The sequence below is a fragment of the Aptenodytes patagonicus genome, chromosome 2, assembly GCF_965638725.1.
Source record: "Aptenodytes patagonicus chromosome 2, bAptPat1.pri.cur, whole genome shotgun sequence".
NCBI classification, from domain to species: Eukaryota; Metazoa; Chordata; class Aves; order Sphenisciformes; family Spheniscidae; genus Aptenodytes; species Aptenodytes patagonicus.
Genome location: NC_134950.1, coordinates 148,138,959 through 148,157,659, shown reverse-complemented (window position 1 = coordinate 148,157,659; position 18,701 = coordinate 148,138,959). Strand labels below are relative to the sequence as shown.

At 39.8% G+C, this 18,701-nt stretch overlaps 1 protein-coding gene across 1 annotated transcript in view; it reads left to right on the top strand.

Moving 5' to 3' along the window:
- Nucleotides 1-18,436, top strand: part of NMT2 (N-myristoyltransferase 2) — a 35,143-nt gene extending 16,707 nt beyond the window's left edge. The window contains exons 4-12 of the mRNA XM_076331608.1: nucleotides 2,958-3,076; nucleotides 3,175-3,266; nucleotides 3,373-3,489; nucleotides 4,153-4,323; nucleotides 5,672-5,780; nucleotides 9,410-9,580; nucleotides 12,218-12,385; nucleotides 16,588-16,725; nucleotides 16,928-18,436. Of these exons, the coding sequence (XP_076187723.1) occupies nucleotides 2,958-3,076; nucleotides 3,175-3,266; nucleotides 3,373-3,489; nucleotides 4,153-4,323; nucleotides 5,672-5,780; nucleotides 9,410-9,580; nucleotides 12,218-12,385; nucleotides 16,588-16,725; nucleotides 16,928-16,948 (1,106 nt within the window). The 3' untranslated portion in view covers nucleotides 16,949-18,436. The remainder of the gene's footprint in view (nucleotides 1-2,957; nucleotides 3,077-3,174; nucleotides 3,267-3,372; nucleotides 3,490-4,152; nucleotides 4,324-5,671; nucleotides 5,781-9,409; nucleotides 9,581-12,217; nucleotides 12,386-16,587; nucleotides 16,726-16,927) is intronic.
- The last annotated feature ends 265 nt before the right edge of the window (nucleotides 18,437-18,701 follow it).

The following is an 18,701-nucleotide window of genomic DNA, read 5'->3' as shown; positions in this document are numbered from 1 at the left end:
ACATAGTGACAAAAGATGAGGGAAAGGCTGAGATACTTAATGCCTTCTTTGCCTCAGTCTTCAATAGGAAGACCAGTTGTTCTCAGGATACCCTGAGCTGGAAGACAGCGACAGAGAGCAGAATGAAGCCCCCATAATCCAAAGGGAAACGGTTAGCAACCTGCTACACACCACTTAGACACACAGTCTATGGGGCTGGATGGGATCCACCCAGGGGTACTGAGGGAGCTGGCAGAAGTGCTCACCAAGCCAGTTTCCATCATTTATCAGCAGTCCTGGCTAACTGGGGAGGTCCCAGTTGACTGGAGGTTAGCAAATGTGATGCCCATCTACAAGAAGGGCTGGAAGGAGGATCTGGAGAACTACAGGCCTGTCAGTCTGACCTCGGTGCCAGGGAAAGTTGTGGAGCAGATCATCTTGAGCGCTGTCACACAGCACGTAAAGAACAACCAGGTGATCAGGCCCAGTCAGCATGGGTTTGTGACAGGCAGGTCCTGTTTGACTAACCTGATCTCCTTCTATGACCAGGTGACCTGCTTAGTGGATGAGGGAAAGGCTGTGGATGTTGTCTATCTGACTTTAGTAAAGCCTTTGACACCGTTTCCCACAGCATTCTCCTGGAGAAACTGGCTGCTCATGGCTTTGATGGGCGTACTCTTCGCTGGGTAAAAAAACTGGCTGGATGGCCAGGCCCAAAGAGTTGTGGTGAATGGAGTTAAATCCAGTTGGCAGCCGGTCACAAGTGGTGTTCCCCAGGGCTCAGTATTGGGGCCAGTTCTGTTTAATATCTTTATCAGTGATCTGGATGAGGGGATTGAGTGCACCCTCAGTAAGCTTGCAGATGACACCAAGTTGAGAGGGAGTGTTGATCTACTTGAGGGTAGGAAGGCTTTACGTAGAGAGGGATCTGGACAGGCTGGATCGACGGGCCAAGGCCAATTGTATGAGGTTCAACAAGGCCAAGTGCTGGGTCCTGCACTTGGGTCACAACAACCCCATGCAACGCTACAGGCTTGGGGAAGAGTGGCTGGAAAGCTGCCTGGCGGAAAAGGACCTGGGGGTGCTGGTCGACAGCCGGCTGAATATGAGCTGACAGCGTGCCCAGGCGGCCAAGAAGGCCAATGGCATCCTGGCCTGTATCAGAAATAGTGTGGCCAGCAGGAGTAGGGAAGTGATCGTGCCCCTGTACTCGGCACTGGTGAGGCCGCACCTCAAATACTGTGTTCAGTTTTGGGCCCCTCACTACAAGAAGGACATCGAGGAGCATGTCCAGAGAAGGGTAACGAAGCTGGTGGAGGGTCTAGACACAAGTCTTCTGAGGAGCGGCTGAGGGAACTGGGGTTGTTTAGCCTGGAGAAAAGGAGGCTGAGGGGAGACCTTATCGCTCTCTACAACTACCTGAAAGGAGGCTGTAGCGAGGTGGGTGTCGGTCTCTTCTCCCAAGTAACAAGCAATAGGAGAAGAGGAAATGGCCTCAAGCTGCGCCAGGGGAGGTTTAGACTGGATATTAGGAAAAATTCTTCACTGAAAGGGTTGTCAAGCATTGGAACAGGCTGCCCAGGGAAGTGGTGGAGTCACCATCCCTGGAGGTATTTAAAAGACATGTAGACGTGGTGCTTAGGGTCATGGTTTAGTGGTGGACCTGGCAGTCCACCAGTGGTGTGGCAGTGTTGTGGTTTAACCCCAGCCGGCAAGTAAGCACCACACAGCCGCGCTCTCACTCCCCAGTGGGATGGGGGAGAGAATTGGAAGAGTAAAAGTGAGAAAACTCGTGGGTTGAGATAAAGACAGTTTCATAAGTAAAGCAAAAGCCGCACACGCAAGCAAAGCAAAACAAGGAATTCATTCACTCCTTCCCATCGGCAGGCAGGTGTTCAGCCATCTCCAGGAAAGCAGGCCTCCATCACGCAGAACGGTTACTTGGGAAGACAAAAGCCGTCACTCCGAATGCCCCCCCTTTCCTTCTTCTTCCCCCAGCTTTATATGCTGAGCATGACGTCATATGGTATGGAATATCCCTTTGGTCAGTTGGGGTCAGCTGTCCTGGCTGTGTCCCCTCCCAACTTCTTGTGCACCCCCAGCCTGCTTGCTGGTGGGGTGGTGCGAGAAGCAGGAAAGGCCTTGACTCTGTGTAAGCCCTGCTCAGCAGTAACAAAAACATCCCTGTGTTATCTGTCAACCCTGTTTTCATCACAAATCCAAAACATCGCCCCATACTAGCTACTATGAAGAAAATTAACTCTATCCCAGCCAAAACCAGGACACAGTGTTAGGTTAATGGTTGGACTCGATGATCTTAAAGGTCTTTTCCAACCTAAATGATTCTATGATTTGGCAGGTGCTGCTCCATAGAAGAGGAACAGCTTCTGTTTATAGATATATACTGAGGGACCAGAGTTGTAAGGTAGGGGAGGAGAAGAAAGCACGCTTTCATGTAGGATTTTAAGAACAAGTTTCACACTTCACCAGCATCCCTTAAATGCCCTGGCTTTGCCATGCCACTGCTCCTGTGTAATCCTATTGAGTTTGGGTCTGTTCAAGTCAGTGGTAAACAGGATCCGAGCCATGGCTTGTTAGCTGTGAGTACACCATGTTTCTCATGATGAGACCGTGGATCTTGTGGCTGGCTAAATGCTGTGCATGTGCTGATAAATTGCTGTCCTGTGTTACGAAATACTGGGTATCAGTTGAGGTAGAGTAGTTTTGTGCATATCTATAGATATTCTGATAAGATAGTCATTAGTCTGAATGCGATCTGTAAGAATGAGAAGTACTATAAGCTAATAATACTAATTTTTTTCAGCATTTTTTAAAAGCTTCATGTTCCTATTACATAATTATGAGAAAATACATGATGTGAGTTAAATGCAGTTTTAAGAACTATCAGGAAAGCTAGCAATGTAACTGTTGGGTTTTTTTGTGTGTGTGTTTTTTTTCCCCTCCTTCTCCCTCAAAAGATGAAGTTATAACTTCGCATGGTGCAATTGAACCAGATAAGGACAATGTCCGTCTAGAGCCATATTCTTTGCCACAAGGTTTTATGTGGGACACATTGGATCTTAGCAATGCTGAAATTGTAAGTAAAACAATTTTTGTATGTATCTAAAATCATTGAAGTTTATTCTGATTGATTTGTGTGGATAAATCTTTGGATTTTTTTGTGTGTGTTTTCAGCTGAAGGAGTTATACACACTGTTAAATGAGAATTACGTAGAAGATGATGATAATATGTTTAGGTTTGATTATTCACCTGAATTTCTTCTGTGGTGAGTAGCAAGTTCCGCATTCTACTCTGGCTGGAGTGCAAAGAAGGGTGTTTTTATTACATCTTCTTAGGCAGTAATTTGTAATTATTTCTGTCATCAATTCTAGGGCACTACGTCCTCCAGGCTGGTTACCCCAATGGCACTGTGGGGTTAGAGTGTCTTCAAACAAAAAACTGGTAGGATTCATAAGTGCCATCCCTGCAAATATTCGTATTTATGACAGGTAAAATGCACAATTACTTTTGTATTTGTAAAAGAATAACACCATGAAACAAATCTTAAACTGGTATCCATTGCCGTAGAGAACTGGCAACGAGAGAAGGAGGCTCACTGACCATAAAGAGTCAGAAGAATCCTGTGTATGTAGCAGAGACTTTTTTTTTCCACTCTTCCCCACACACACAAAAAGCTTGTGGGCTCCTTACAATGAAGACCAGTAGTAGACATTTAAGGAATTTTCTTATTGATGGATGATACAGATAATGACAGAATTTTCTGACCCTACTGGAAAGTATTTAAAGGATAGTCAGTCAGCTGGACTTCCTTGGCCAGGTCTTCATACACTGACAATCATAAAGTATTATGACACCACGTAGCATGTGCTTGGATGCCATTCTGCATCTTAAAGTAAGGCAATTGGTTAAGTCTCGATAGAGCTCTGAAAAAGGAATGTTGCAAACACCTTACACACAGCTTGCATATTGCACAATTTGCCATTGCAGTCTCTGTATCATAGATTAGTATTTGTTGCAGACGTACTTTGTCGTGGGCCAATTCATTTTTACCTTAAATTCTTCTGTCACAACATGGAAAACTACAATTATGCAAATGAAAATATGCAGTGTGCAACTCTCTTTAACTTTTCCACTATTTAATGTCCTTTTAGCATGAAGAAAATGGTAGAAATCAATTTTCTGTGTGTCCATAAGAAACTGAGATCTAAACGGGTAGCACCTGTACTGATTCGGGAAATAACCAGAAGAGTAAACCTGGAAGGAATTTTTCAGGCTGTTTACACTGCTGGAGTGGTACTCCCCAAACCTGTGGCCACTTGCAGGTAACCTAGGTGATGTTCATAATAATATCAGTTCCTATAGCAGTCATTTTAAAGAACATTTTATGTAAGTGGCTAGAAACAATAAAAGCATAAAATTCAAAGAAATTAAATGTTGTGGCCTTGACTAACATGAAGGCCTGAGTGTTTGTCAGGGTGGCTTCCTCCCTCCCCTTCCTCCCTCCCCCTCTTTTTTTTTTTCCTTTCTTTTGTTCTCTCTTTCTCTCTCCCCCCCCTTTCTTTCTCTCTTTCTCTCCCCCCCCCCCCCTTCTTTCTCTCTTTCTCTCCCCCCCCCCCTTTCTTTCTCTCTTTCTCTCTCTCTCCCCCCCCCCCCCCCCCCCCTTCCCTCACGCGCTCTTTCTCTTCTCCTTTCTCTTGCTCTGTCTTTCCATCCCTCCCAGTGCCTTGGATAGAACAGCTTCTCAGACTAAAATCTAATTTGGGGTTTGTTTATCATACCTTAAATAGACTAATAGATGTTTCTGTCAACCTTCTGGTGGAAGCCATGCTAGCAATGACAACATTGTATACCTGTGTTTTTCATGTGGCCTGTTTCCCTGCTGGGACACTTCCCTGCTGACCTGGTTGCTCGCCAAAGATGGCAGAGCATTTCTGGGAATTGTATGATTTGCTTTTTTGAAATATTTTCATCTTTCCTGGAGAAAGGAGGTCTTGATCGGCATTTGGTAAAGATGGGAAAACTATCATGTGAGAAGAGTTGTATGTAATCAAGTATAATTTCGTTTGCTTGGAATGGATTATATTTCTACTGGGAAAAGTTCAGTTCCAGCAGTATTAGTTCAGCTGTCTGTCCTTCTGGAGGACAGGGTACTTTTTGATTTGAAATTGTGTTTGTACCTATCAACACCAAAGATCCTGTAAGTTTCTATAAAGAAGGATGGGGGAAAAAAAAAAAGCCATGCTGTGTTAGAGTAACCAGGGATGTTCTGCTGCACAATGATCTCCTAGGAAGAGATCTACTTCAACAAACTACTTAGACATGAGCAGAGGGTCCTGTCTGTACAAGAAAATAAATGTTACCGTGTAAGTATGGTGAGATTGTCCGGGCTATGGCAAGTACTAAAATGTTTAGCCCTGTGATTACTCATTCTGTAATAAAAAGCATTGGCTTAGATTCAAAATATGGTGATAGCAGGCCTGTTTAAAAGCTGTTGCTTGGATATACCTTTTCCTTATCTTTTGTTGCTCAAGCTTCTTACAGACATAGTACAGGCTTGCTTAGAAACAAATTTGGAGAGGAGAAGGAGCAATGTGAGAAAGTAGGGAAATGGATGCAAGTAAGGCTGACATTTAAAATACTATTTAATTTCATTATTAATTTTATTTCCAGGTATTGGCATCGATCACTGAATCCCAGAAAATTGGTGGAGGTGAAATTTTCGCATTTGAGTAGAAACATGACTCTACAAAGAACAATGAAGCTCTACAGACTTCCTGATGTAAGCAGTATGACTTCTAGAGAATCCCCACAGTTATTGTGAGGCCCAAAATAACCTTCCATCTGTCTCTGACAGCACAGGCTTTTCTGTGCAAAGGCAGTGCGTGCAGGACATTAAAAAAAAAAAAAATCTCTGGTTGATGAAAAAGACCTTAAGGGCTATACTAAACAGAAGAGGCTATTGCTAGAAATGCAGATCTGTATATGGAGAAAATATAAATTTTGACCTAAAAGCCTTAAACAAACAAAGAAAAAAGCAGAAACCTTGACTTCATAAACATGTGGGATTGAGTTGAAGATGCATAAGGCTATTCTCGATATGATTAATCTGATAAAAGATTACTGGAACAGAAAATTAACAGTTCGTGTCTTAAAATTCTCAGAGTAGTCCATCAGAAAGTTAGCTGAGTACAGCGGGATTGTTGATTCCACTCTAATTCACAGTTTTTTCTGTTCTGTCAGAGAATGTTGTTCTGCAATGAGCAGGCTCAGCAAAAGCGACCTCAGTATGTTGTGTACTGTTTATTTGCATGGTCTAGCAAAAAAAAAAAAAAAGTGTTCTGGCATAGCTAGGTTAGTTAAAAATATTTTTTCTCATGTTTGCAGCTAATAGTTAGGCTGGCAAAAAGCCTTAGGATGCGTTTCCGTGACAGGGCAAGTCACTGTAAGTAGTCTGAGATGTACTATTAAAAAAATCTCATTGCTGTAATTAATAGCCTATAGAAGCTAGTCTAAGCTTTACAATTGAAAACAATTTCTTTGCTTGTAAAAGCTACCTTTCTATTTGGAAGGATTGCAGAATATTGTTTACCCATACCATATCAGTAAACCTTTTTTTATTTAAACAAACCCTTCCTTTTGGTTAAAAAAAGTACTTTTTTCGTCATTCGTAGTCCTTTGTAATGATTTATTTGACTTTGGAGAATTCTGTCTGTTGGTTATATTTAGCTTGATGCTGCAGGTTCTCTTGCTACTTACATATTTGAGTAATACGCTAAGCACTCCTTGGTATAAAGCACGTGCCGTGGCTTGATCTGAACTCCTGCTGCTGTCAGAGAGACTCTTCCTGTGCTACCTGTGCCTGCACATGCAGGTTCTCCCTTGTGTGCAGGGCAGCAGTTTTCAGAGCATAAGAATTAATAACCAAATTAATTAGGTTTTAATCTTGGAGAGCTAAATATAGCTTCCATTAAATCTTGAAGACGTTTTTAGTAGTCTAAAAAAGTGCAGTAGACAATTTCAAATAAAGGTTTTGGTGGCAATTCTAGTACTGTTTCTCATGGAAACAATACAGGAAAAGAATAGTTTAAAGAATAAGGATCTTACTTACAGTACAAAAAGTGTAACTACAGAGAATCATTAGAAACTACAGCAGTTGTACCCTGATCATCTTCCTTTATGATAAAACCCAGATTTCAACAGAAAAATAAATTATGTAAAACAAAGAATACATCATATCTCATTCATAAAACATAGTTAAGGCAAACATGCTGTACAGAGATGTGCAAAGAGAAAACGGGTGCTTTGAAAATCAACTTTTAAAACTAAGTGATGTAGGAGTCCATATGCCTCAGCTGTTTGTTTATTTTTTAGATTGGACTTGGGAGCTTCTCCCATGGAAAATAAAGATTTAATCTCTGTGCTAATGTTTTCTCTTTAGGTCTTATGCTTTGGGTTTTTTGGAGTTTTTTTCCTAAGAAAGGGCTTAAGTGCTGTTGAGGATCTTTATCCTCAGTTTCAGGCTGTTATCGTGAACAGTACTGTCACACAAATTTGTTCATCTGCTCAGGCCACGCTGTCCTGTCCCTCAGCACCAAACACTGTTTTTTGCATTTTAACCTCTTTTCTTAGTGTCCTTGGAATATCATTGCCACTGGGAGCTCGTCTCCCTTTAAGAGGAATTAATCATTCCTAATCACTTGGAACAGTCTGAATTAAAAAGGTTTTCAGAAATAATAAATACTGTAATTAATAAATACCACCCTCACTGAAGGCTGTGTTTGTGCGTGTACCTATAGATATTAAAAATAAAGGTTTTTTTCCCCTAAGTGTTTAATCTCTTGTGCAAAGAGTTTTCTGAAAGAGAGACATTTTGGCTGTGTTTAGAATAAGGACAGGACTATGTTTGTGTCTGTATGTCTTTTCCTGACTGATTGAGATCCTGAGCCAGGATACTCGCATGAATATATGCCCAGTGCAGCTTGATATGTGGAGCAGAGAAACAAATTTTAGCCCAGTTCTGTACACTTGCCCTCACTTCTGGGGCTGCAAATTTTGAGCCATTCTGAGCGTTGCTGGGGGATAAAGATGTTCCAGCCCAGCTGCTTTTCCTCCCATCCTGCTCCAGTGTATGGCTTTAGAAGAGGGACAAAGGCTTGGAGGGAGCTGAAATTAACCTTTCATATTGTAGTTCATAAGGAGGTTATGAATGAAATACAGCATAGGAAGCATCATGTTGATGAGTCAGGTGAATACCTTTATGGATTCAGGGCATTTAAAAATCTAGATGATGCGCTGATGTGGAGGCAAACCAGGCTGCTCAGGAAAGCAGGAAGACTAAAATGTAGTACGCAGGCCAGAGCTGTGGCAAAACGTGCATTGATTTTTCATCTGGCTGCTGACTCCCAGAGTATGTGAATAAATACCTCCCCCAGAATAATGCCTTTTGAGCAGAGCATAATCAGCTACACTAATTTCAGGCTTCCAGTAATCAAGTCTTTACCTGGCTGCTCTTGCAATTGACTTTGCTATGATTAAGGTGATATGTGCCCAAGTATGTAACTCAGACAGATGAAGCAGGGATAAATGAGCTCTGAGGAGAACAAGCCTTAGCCTCCCTAAAAGGAAATATTCAGGAAAGCTAACAAAAGCTGGGGAGAAAACTTTAATCACCTTTGCTTGTTTAAACATTAATTGCATAGTACTGGAAAACAATTTTTTCCTCTTCTGATGTTTAAAGTCAAATAACTTTATTTGTTAAAATACTGTAGGTTTTTAATTTCAGGCAGCTGTAAGTTATGAGATGCTTTCTTGTTAACAGAACAGCAGTTGTGTGGGTATAGAAAGTTGAGTTAGCAAGAGAGTTTGCAAATGTTAAGAATAGGTGGAATTTTTATGTTAAATAATTTCTAATTAAACTTTATCAGCTGACTTTGGTTTATAGCTTGACTGTAACCTTCGTAAGTTTGACTCGCAAGTGTTCTTGTCTTCAGATTAACTTCTGATATGCAAGTTGTTTGTGTTTTGTTTCTGTGTCTGGGCCCTAGGTAGTTTAGAAAAAGATAAGAAATAAAGACTGACCTAAAAAAAAAAAAAAACCCCAAAACCCCAAAATGCGTGAAGTCTAGGCTGTTGGCACTGGTATCTCTTTCTCTGGAGAAATGAAGTTGTTTCAATAATCAAATATAAAGATTGAAGTGCCCCAGACTGTCTCAATAATTAGAAGAGAGGGAATTCTGATTGAAAGCTATTTGTAAAATAGCATAATGAATTAGGTGGCTGGGGTAAAGTAGGCTAATAATGAATGCATTATAGCAAGTGGAGTGACTCTGCAACCTACTTTCAGCCTTTGCTGCGTATGCAGTTTTCCTTTCAACATCTTAACATTTATTTTTCTTTTGTTACAATAAGGCCACAAAGACTTCAGGTTTGAGACCAATGGAACAAAAAGATACTAAAGCAGTACAAGAATTAATCAACACTTACTTGAAACAGTTTAATCTTGCTCCTGTGATGGATGAAGAAGAGGTAGCCCACTGGTTCCTGCCTCGGGATCATATTATTGACACTTATGTAGTAGAGGTAAAACGTGCCCTAACTACTTCATGAATGTATATGTGAATGCTACTTACAAAAGTTCATATCAGCATCAAGTTTTTGAAATGCGGACAGTATGAAAAATGTGTGCCATAAGTAGAATTCAATATCATGATTCCAAGCTTTGTTCTTTGTATTGCATTCTGTTAATGAGAAAATGGTTGTGATAAACTGCAGTGCTCTTATATTTTTATTTTTAAAGAAGAATTTTGAAATCTCAAAATATCACTATCTTGGAAATATTACAGCAAAGAACCAATATATATTTTAAAAACAACCCTTCCACCTGCATTCCTCCATTTTTTTCCATAGAGATATGACATGATAATAAGCAGTGGTCTTCAAGTCTCCTTTTCTAGGAAAAAGGAAAAATGATACAATGACTGAGATAAGAATTTGGTTTGAATTCAGTATCATTCTCTCAGGTGTCTTAAGTTTCTGCCATACACCAGTTCAAAATTCTTTATTTTTAAAACCAATTTTAGGGGCACCTGCTGGGGGAATTACGTTTTCTGATGGTCTGCTGCAGTAAAATATATTTTTTCCAGTAAAAGAGTGTGTGTATATATGTGTATGAATTTGTGTATGTGTGTGTATATATATACACATATGTATATGCCTCAATATGTGTAAAATAGAGAAGTAAAAGTTAACATCCCTTGGTGCTGTCATGAGTTGCTGTCAGCTAGGAGTTCAATTATCTTGAAAATTATAATCTTTGTCCACTAACAAGATGGAGAGCATCATCTGTTCCTACCACTTACTCTTTTCCTGCCACCCTACCACCCCCACCCTCCAACCTGTTGGTCACAACGCTTCTCACAAAATAAGCAGTGCAGGAATAGATTATAATTTGGATTGGAAATCTCCAAGGCATGGTTGGCATAGCTGCGATAAAGCTAGTGGAGAAAGATACACTCTTCCTTTTGAGTCCATGCTAAATCAGTTGTAGACGTTGTATTTAGGTAGTGTATTACTTTGTTTAAAGTGATAAGGTTATTTGAAAATGATCAGCGCTAACATCCTTAAACCTACCAGCTCCTCACAGAAGCGGCAGGTTGTGAAGCTCGGTGTTCCCACACTGCAACCTGAATTTGTGCAGGAGTCTCGGCTGAATTTAGAAGCTTAGTGCTGCTGGAGATGAGAGATCCTCCTCACTGGTTGTCATTGTCCAAGCTTAGCTTTCTGCTTACTTTGTAGTGGGTCTAGTGCTCATTGGAGTCTTCCGTGGTCTAATTTAATTTATTGACTGTCCTTCTTTCTCCACCCCCTCTTCTTCCCCCCTCCCCGGGTTGGTTTTTGGCTTTGTTGGTGAGTTGAAGCCTACAGAAGAGTCCACAAGCACCAGGATCAGCATAAGTGTGCCATTGACAGTGCCATTTTAATGGAACAGCGCAGTCTTCACTTGCTTGTTTTACACTGTCTCTTGAACTAATTTTTCACTATACAAAATGTAGGTTTGTTAGTGCTTAAAATCTTTTTAAGACCTGTGTGGCCTGGAGAAGTTAGTGTCAGATTTTTAAGTCATCTTTGTAATGTGCAGAGCTAAAACCTTAAAATACTCTGTATAATTCCTGAATTAATATTTTCATTGTCCTTACTGAATTTAGTGAGTGACTTAACTTTTCTGTTATTTGTTGTTAGTTTATCTCTACTACAGAATCTGTACCTGCTCTAAGGCAATAGCTTTTTTGCATGTGATGGGTTCAACTCTTACTTTTTACTGTAGAAGTACTGTCAATTTAAGGATCCATGTGAGGTCCTTCATGCAAACAAGCAAGAACAAGCATTTGTGTGTCTCCTTTGCCTTATCTTCTTAAGGATATCAGGAGACCCAATCGGAATAGGAGTGAAAATCTGGGTAGTATTTTTGTGCTCAGCATGTCAGTTATAACCCATGTAATAATTATTTCCCATTTCCTACTAATCTACACTCTCGAAGATGGTTAAACTTCATTAGGTGTGTGAAATATTAAGAAAGTTTATGTAGGATACTTGAGATTTCTGTATAAGTACCTTTTTTGATGACTACTGGTCTTATTAGAATTTCAATGCGATTTAGCACTGTTGTCTAGCAAATGGATTGTGGTTGTTGATTAGTAATCACTAGAGCTGATTTAAATATGCTTTGTATACCAGCACAGTATATTTTTTTTCTGTTTTTAGAAAGTTGAGAAAATTATTCCTCAATGTGAACTTGGTCAGATTTAAAAGATATTCTTTTAAAAATAAGTTCAATCGGAAAAAGAATTTCTATACTTTTTTTGGAAGTGTGCTTTGTTAGCTTTGTTTATGGCAGGCTGAGCTTGGGAAACAAACTGAAATGCTTTGGCAATTGGTTGTCAAAATGTTATTGGTGTAATAGACTTAGAAAAATCTAAATGTTTGTTTCCTTTTCTGAAGTGACCATTTCAGGCTTCAGTCTCGCTTTGATGTATAGATACATCCTTGGCAAGAATTCAGTGTCTTCAAATCTTAGCCAAGATTACCTGTTGTATCATAATACTTATGGTGTGCAAAACTGTGCTACATTTATTACTTACTTTCTGTAGAACTGCCATGTTAGCCTAACCAATAACTGAGCAGTTACTTCTTATTAATTGACTTTTTTTTTTTTTGTAGGGCTCAAATGGTATTTTAACAGACTTCCTGAGTTTCTACACATTACCTTCAACAGTGATGCACCATCCTGTTCATAAAAGCCTCAAAGCTGCCTATTCCTTTTACAATATTCATACAGAGACCCCCCTCTTGGACTTAATGAATGATGCACTCATTATAGCTAAATTGGTAAGTTGTGGGGTTTTGTTGTTTTTTTTTTTTTTTTTTTTTCCTATTTCTTTCACAAAAATATTCTTGGGAGCAGTGGCAAGGTGAGAACTGGCAGCAATTTGTCTATGCCATTGCATTCTGTTTTCTTTTACTGTCTCGAGCACAGAGTGCAGTTGATGAGACATATACAATATATATATATTAAAACATAAAACACTATGCTTGTTTTTCCTTTTTCTTTGAGTGATGCTAAGGAATGACAAGTGCATGAAGATCAAGTGTTTGCAATAGTTTGAACTGTGTAAACATCCAAGAGCACACTGTTGACCGTATTCACTAAGTACCAGAAGAATGGAAAGCATCACTAAAATAGTTTCCCTTGGAGATGAGTTAATAAGTTCTATTAAATACATTTTGTTTGTTTGTTTAAACTATTTTTAATTCTAGAAAATATAAAAGTTTATTTATGCAAGCTTTATCATTTTATCTTGTTAAAATTGCTGCCTGTAAAGCTCTGTAGATGATGTCTTGTAGCTTTTAAGCACACCTTCATGCATTAGAATTACACTGATAGATGATTTAGTTGAATGGAGGGGAAGAGACTATAAATGACATTTTTAAACGTAAGAATTGTAAGAGTTTAGTGCTGTCTGACGAAAAACTAACACTCAGCCCTTAATCATCAGGGTTTCATGGGAGTGCAGTGCAAATACCAATGGCAATGTAGTCTGTGGCATGGAGCTGTGCAGGTGATGCACATCACAGTACTCTGAATGAATTCTCAGAGACCTGTGTAGCCCTGGCAATTCACAGCACTGCACAGGCTTCATCCAGTCCACGGTATCCATTCTAGCAACCATTCCCCACACGCTGCAGCGCACAGGCATGTTTTCTGCTCCTCATGCTTGAAGCTTGCCCCTCCCAGCTGAAGTGTTGCTGCCACACTGCTTGTGGTATTACACCTACCAGATGAGTGCTCAATGCAAGCAAATGCTAGCTGTGCTCCAGCTGACCATGTTCAGAGCCATCTGCACTGCATGTGGCACAGGGGTTTCTGTGTTGATCCTGTATGAAGCCAGTGATGGTCTGCAAAGGCTGTATCTGCTCAGACTTCAGGCTCCATGAAAGCAGCCACATAGTCTTCAACTTGTCTGCCTCAGCCATGCTTGTGCAGCACTGCAGCTGAGCTGATATCTGTGATGCGAACTGCTTGCTGAGGCTTGTTGACCTATAAGCGGTATTGAGTTGAAGAACTATTTGGCAAGGAAAACTCCTGGACAGTCATGGGGAATATAGAACCCCATTATTCAGGCTCCAGAATAATACCAAAGGAAGTTCAGAGACAGACTTTGAAAGGTATTAAGATATATGAAGATACAGGAAGGTGGCTAGTATAATTTTCAGAAGTGGCTAAAAATACTAGTACTACTTATTCTTAAAAGTCAAAGTGGAAAAAGGAATAAACGTTGGTCTCCATTCGAAGTGTGGCATAGGGAGCTGAGTGGCTGGCCATTCACTAGGCCATGGATGGAACAGGTAAGGAAGCAGTTACGTGGTCTAACCGCAAGGCTTTGCACCTTCCCCTGTCTACATTTCTCTCTGAATGTGACGTGCGATTCTTTTCTTTTAAATGGATCATCATATAATTAGAATACTGGGATTTAGACACCTGTGAATACCTGCTGGGCCTGTCTGCATCATTAGATGCCTAATTACATTTGCAGATCTGGCACTTGGGCTTTCAGATGAGGAGAGGTGAGGCAAGGGAGGAGAAACGATAAATGCACTCCTATTCACAGCTTTTTGTTTACAAACGTACTGGGTCTGGCTGGGATGGAGTTAACTTTCTTCCTAGCAGCCCATATGGTGCTGGGCTTTGTATTTGTGACTAAAACAGGGCTGATAACACACCAGTGTTTTGGCTGTTGCTGAACAGTGCTTGCACAGCCTCAAGGCTTTCTCTTTTTCACCCCCAGTGAGTAGGCTGAGGGTGGGCAAGAAGTTGGGAGGGGACACAGCCAGGACAGCTGACCCCAACTGACCAAAGGGATATTCCACACCATATGATGTTGTGCTCTGCAATAACGGCTGAAGGAAAGGAGGAGGAAGCGGGGATGCTCCTGGTTATGGCATTTATCTTCCCAAACAACCATTATGCATGCTGAGACCTTGCTTTCCAGGAAGTGGCTTGACATCTGCCTGCCAATGGGAAGTAGTGAATGAGTTTCTCTTTTTGCTTTGCTTGTGCATGCAGCTTTTGCTTTCTCTATTAAACTGTTATTATTTCAATTCACAAGTCGTCTTGCCTTCCTGAGCGAGCAAAAGGCTGGGTGGGTGTTTGGCTCTTGGCTGGGGACAACCCATCACAGTCCTTTCTGTACTTTTGCTCCCAAAGAATGCATTTTGGAGGTACAAATTCAACTCAGCAAACTGCTTTCAGGGTTTGCACATCAGTTTAATGTTGATTTTATCTTCATATTACACTACATAAAATTAGCTTAGAACTAAGTCTAGTAAAATCTTGGCAATTACAGGACAAAATGCCTGACCTCCAAAGCAAAACCCAAAATTTGGAGTTATGCACTTAGGTTCCATGTATTCTGCATGGAGAGAGTGGGATTTTGTAGCAGGATAATCCCCTCAAAACCCTGCATATTTTATTGTTGAAGCTGACACTAACTTTCTAGATCTAGAACAGGAGAGAGCTTATAAACAGGGAAGAAGTTCACTTCTGAGTCTGCTCTAATGGTCTGGCAGAGCTGTGGAGCAAGTATCTTTGAACAGGAACTTTTTTTATACCTCTCAGAAGATAATTAACCTGAACTTAATCTGATGATGTTTAGATACTGAATTAAAACTACATCTGTAGACTTTATAGTTTATTTGAATTTCATAGTTTCATTAGTGTGTCTGTACCTACAGTGTGTCTCTATTCTCCCCCGCTTCCCTTCCTGCCTTCTGAGATTTCTGTTATTGTCTATTACTAACTTGGAATACTTCAAAATTTACTCGTTTAGATGCCAAGTGTCAAATCCTTGCCACCTTATTTGTTTTGTTTCTGTGTGTTTTTCACAGCACATTTAACTTAGCATAGCTTTGTCTGCACACAGAATGATCTTTGTGTAAGGTAGTGAGGAACCTTACTAAACTCACTGTCTGTGCTTTGTGACTTTTTTTTAAATAGTCCTAAACTGATGGAGAGCTTAAAATGCTCTTTTTCTTCAACCCCCTTTTTTCCTAATACTGGGGGGCTTATTTAAAAGAAAAAAAATACATCTAGTTTTTATACTGAGTAATGAATGTTCCTTACCATCTTCTTCTGCTTAAGTAACTAAGCATTATTGTTTTGTAACTTATTTTTATCTTAGAGTATAGAAAGGCCTGCTGGCGCACTGCCTTTGTGCTGTTAAGACTCCAAGATCTTAGGTCAGACTCCCTTGTAGTTAACTGCAAATAAATGGACTTTTATATCCAGACCCCCAAGCAAATTCAGCTATTCGTACATGATGATTGTTACTGTGATGGCTTAACTGACCTTGTTTTTATGTTGCTTGTTAAGAGTTCACAGTGAGTTGGGATTTGAGTATGTTTGTGTTGCTGCACAAAATCATGAGACTAATTTGGCTACGTGGCTGTTCTGAGAGCAAAACGGCACTTTTGAGTGGTGAATTCAGGAGGCTGATGAAAAGAGGAGTTGGTAGAGGGTGCATGAGTAGGGGAGGGAGAGTAACGTGTGAAAGATGGAGTTCTAAAGACAATGGCATTTCAGAAAAGGACCAAATCACAAAAATATGTTTATCATTAACAGAATGATAAATGGCTGAAAAACACCATAAGCTGTATTTATGCAGCTTTAGCTGGAATAGGCCATGTGTGTCAAAACACTGTATGTGACTGTAAAAAATGCCTATCTGTATGCATGGATAAAATAATGGATAAAGCTTTAGGGACTTTTCAGACCTTTACCCCTGAAAGTGGGTTTAAAAATCTTACCCTTTTGGAGATAATCTTCAAGCAAAGTTGTGCCTTTTACTTCATTTTTTATTGGGAAAACTTCTTTGTGTGTCTACCTAATTGAAAGGCAAGATTTATTCCCTTGTCTTTTTTCCCACATAATTAGCCTAGTCTCTTGGATATTGTATGCTATTGTGTAAAGTATCACTTGTGCATAATTTGAAACTTTAAAAAGTAAAATTTAAAAAATGTTTTGCTATTGCCAGAAAGGATTTGATGTATTCAATGCACTAGACTTAATGGAAAACAAAACATTCCTGGAAAAACTCAAGTTTGGGATTGGAGATGGAAATTTGCAGTATTATTTGTACAACTGGAGGTGTCCTGGCATGGAATCCGAAAAGGTAAGGGAGAAAAAAAGAGCTTCTGAATTCTGTTGGGTATAATGGTACATTAATCTACACTGGCCAAAATGGGCAGAAGTTTTAAAATAACTTTTTTTAATGGGTCATATTTAAGATCCATAATTGAGGTGCAGAAAACTAATGATGTTTAGATTTATTTCCATACTTGAACTAAAATACTGTATTTTTCTTCTTCCTTCAGGTTGGTCTTGTATTACAATGAGGACACTTACGTTTCTAGAACTCTGAGGTCATTGTTTGAGTTAATTTGATCTCCATAACTCTTGGAACGGTATTGTTCAAGAGGAGTAAAAGCACAACGTCAGTGATACTGAAAATAGTCCATTAAACCTGAACAATGAAGACATCCACATGTGACCAAATTTATGCATTTTCAGATAGATCAGAAGGCCCATGAAACTCTTTTATTGTCCATGAAAAGAATAAAAGCACATTCATTTAAGTTTCAAAGCTTAGCTTGCACCTTGATGAGAAGAAGGTATTTTTTTTCCACTCTGTAGAAAAGACTGTTTTGTACAAACTGAACTTCAGTGGTGGATTAGGGTACAAAAATATTTGCTATTATGTGGATGAACTGCTGCATTTCTATTTATTAAGTGGTGGTGTATGTTTGTCAGTGTAACAGAATGAAGGATACAAACTTGAGTATCTTTTGCTTATTTACTTCACGTGGATATCATCATTTGAGGGAAAAATCATGAAGTACAATACGTTTGTAGCTCTATGAAAGTCCTGGATGTTTTTGTAACTGGAGCAGTACGACAATGTACTGGTTTAACTAGTGCATTTGTTTCTCCATAAGCAACGCTGCCAAATCAATAAAAATACAGATTTGTACTTTGATCTTCAATAGATCAGTGGATTGATTTAACAGTATCGCACTGTTCAGTGCAGACGTTATCTATGTTGCCGGAATGATAATACATTACTGTACTTAATTTACAGTTGTGGCACAAAACCTTAGTTTTTCCTCAGTAGAATAACATCAGCCTGTGTGTAAAACTAAGAATTTTAGTAGTGCTATCAGGATATTTATAGTTTGAATGTTTTCAATGCTTCTGCGAAATTGCACATATTCCTTTGTCTACTTCGATTTCCTATGAAGTCTGTAATTCTAATGAAAAGTATCTTGTGTAAATACGTATTCATAAATTGTTCCTGGTAGTGTTTTTATCCTGACTTTGGAACAAGAAGTTTTGCTATATATGTGGCTGGTAAGCAGAAGAGAAATGCTCTACCCTCAGTCCTTGGAAGTCTGTGTACTCCGCTTCCTGAATTGTAGGAGGGCTGATCTTTGTTGTTGGAGGAGCTGTTTTAGTTCCCTCATGAATGCTCGGCAACCAGAGTGGCTTCTGAAGCACTTTATATGCATTCCAGCGTAGCGTCATAGCTAGATATGATAGCAGTTCTTTCAGCTCATGGATGCTGCAGTAACATGAGCACCGAGAAAATCTGCAGTAAGAAACTGTTCTAGCTGAAAGTGCCAAATTGTGGTAGTGAAGCCTCTGTGCTGTGAGCATCTTTTGAATGTGACTTGACTATCTCATGAAATGCAAATGTCTAAACTTTCCTTTTAAACATGCCTGTAATTCTGACAGCAGATTTTGCTGAAAGTTGAATTCTGTACCTGAAAACATCAATTTAGACAAAGATAAATTTGTCTGTTCTTCATAACTGCTAGCCCTACCCACCTCCTTATGGCAGCACGGTTTTTCTTTTCTTCCCGCTCCTCTTCCAATGTGTGAATGGTTTGTGGTTTGGTTTCTTTTTCTTGTTGAATTGTGGTGAGAGGATTCTGCCCTAGAGACAGTGATAAATACTTTCCCTTACTGTGTTACAGCTCTGTTTTTAAAGCATTTGACCTCCCTCAAACAAAGGAAGGGATTGAATGTGGTTTGTCTGACCCCTGGCTGTGCACCAGCTCGGGACCTCATGAATTTAAAAGGGCTTCAAAA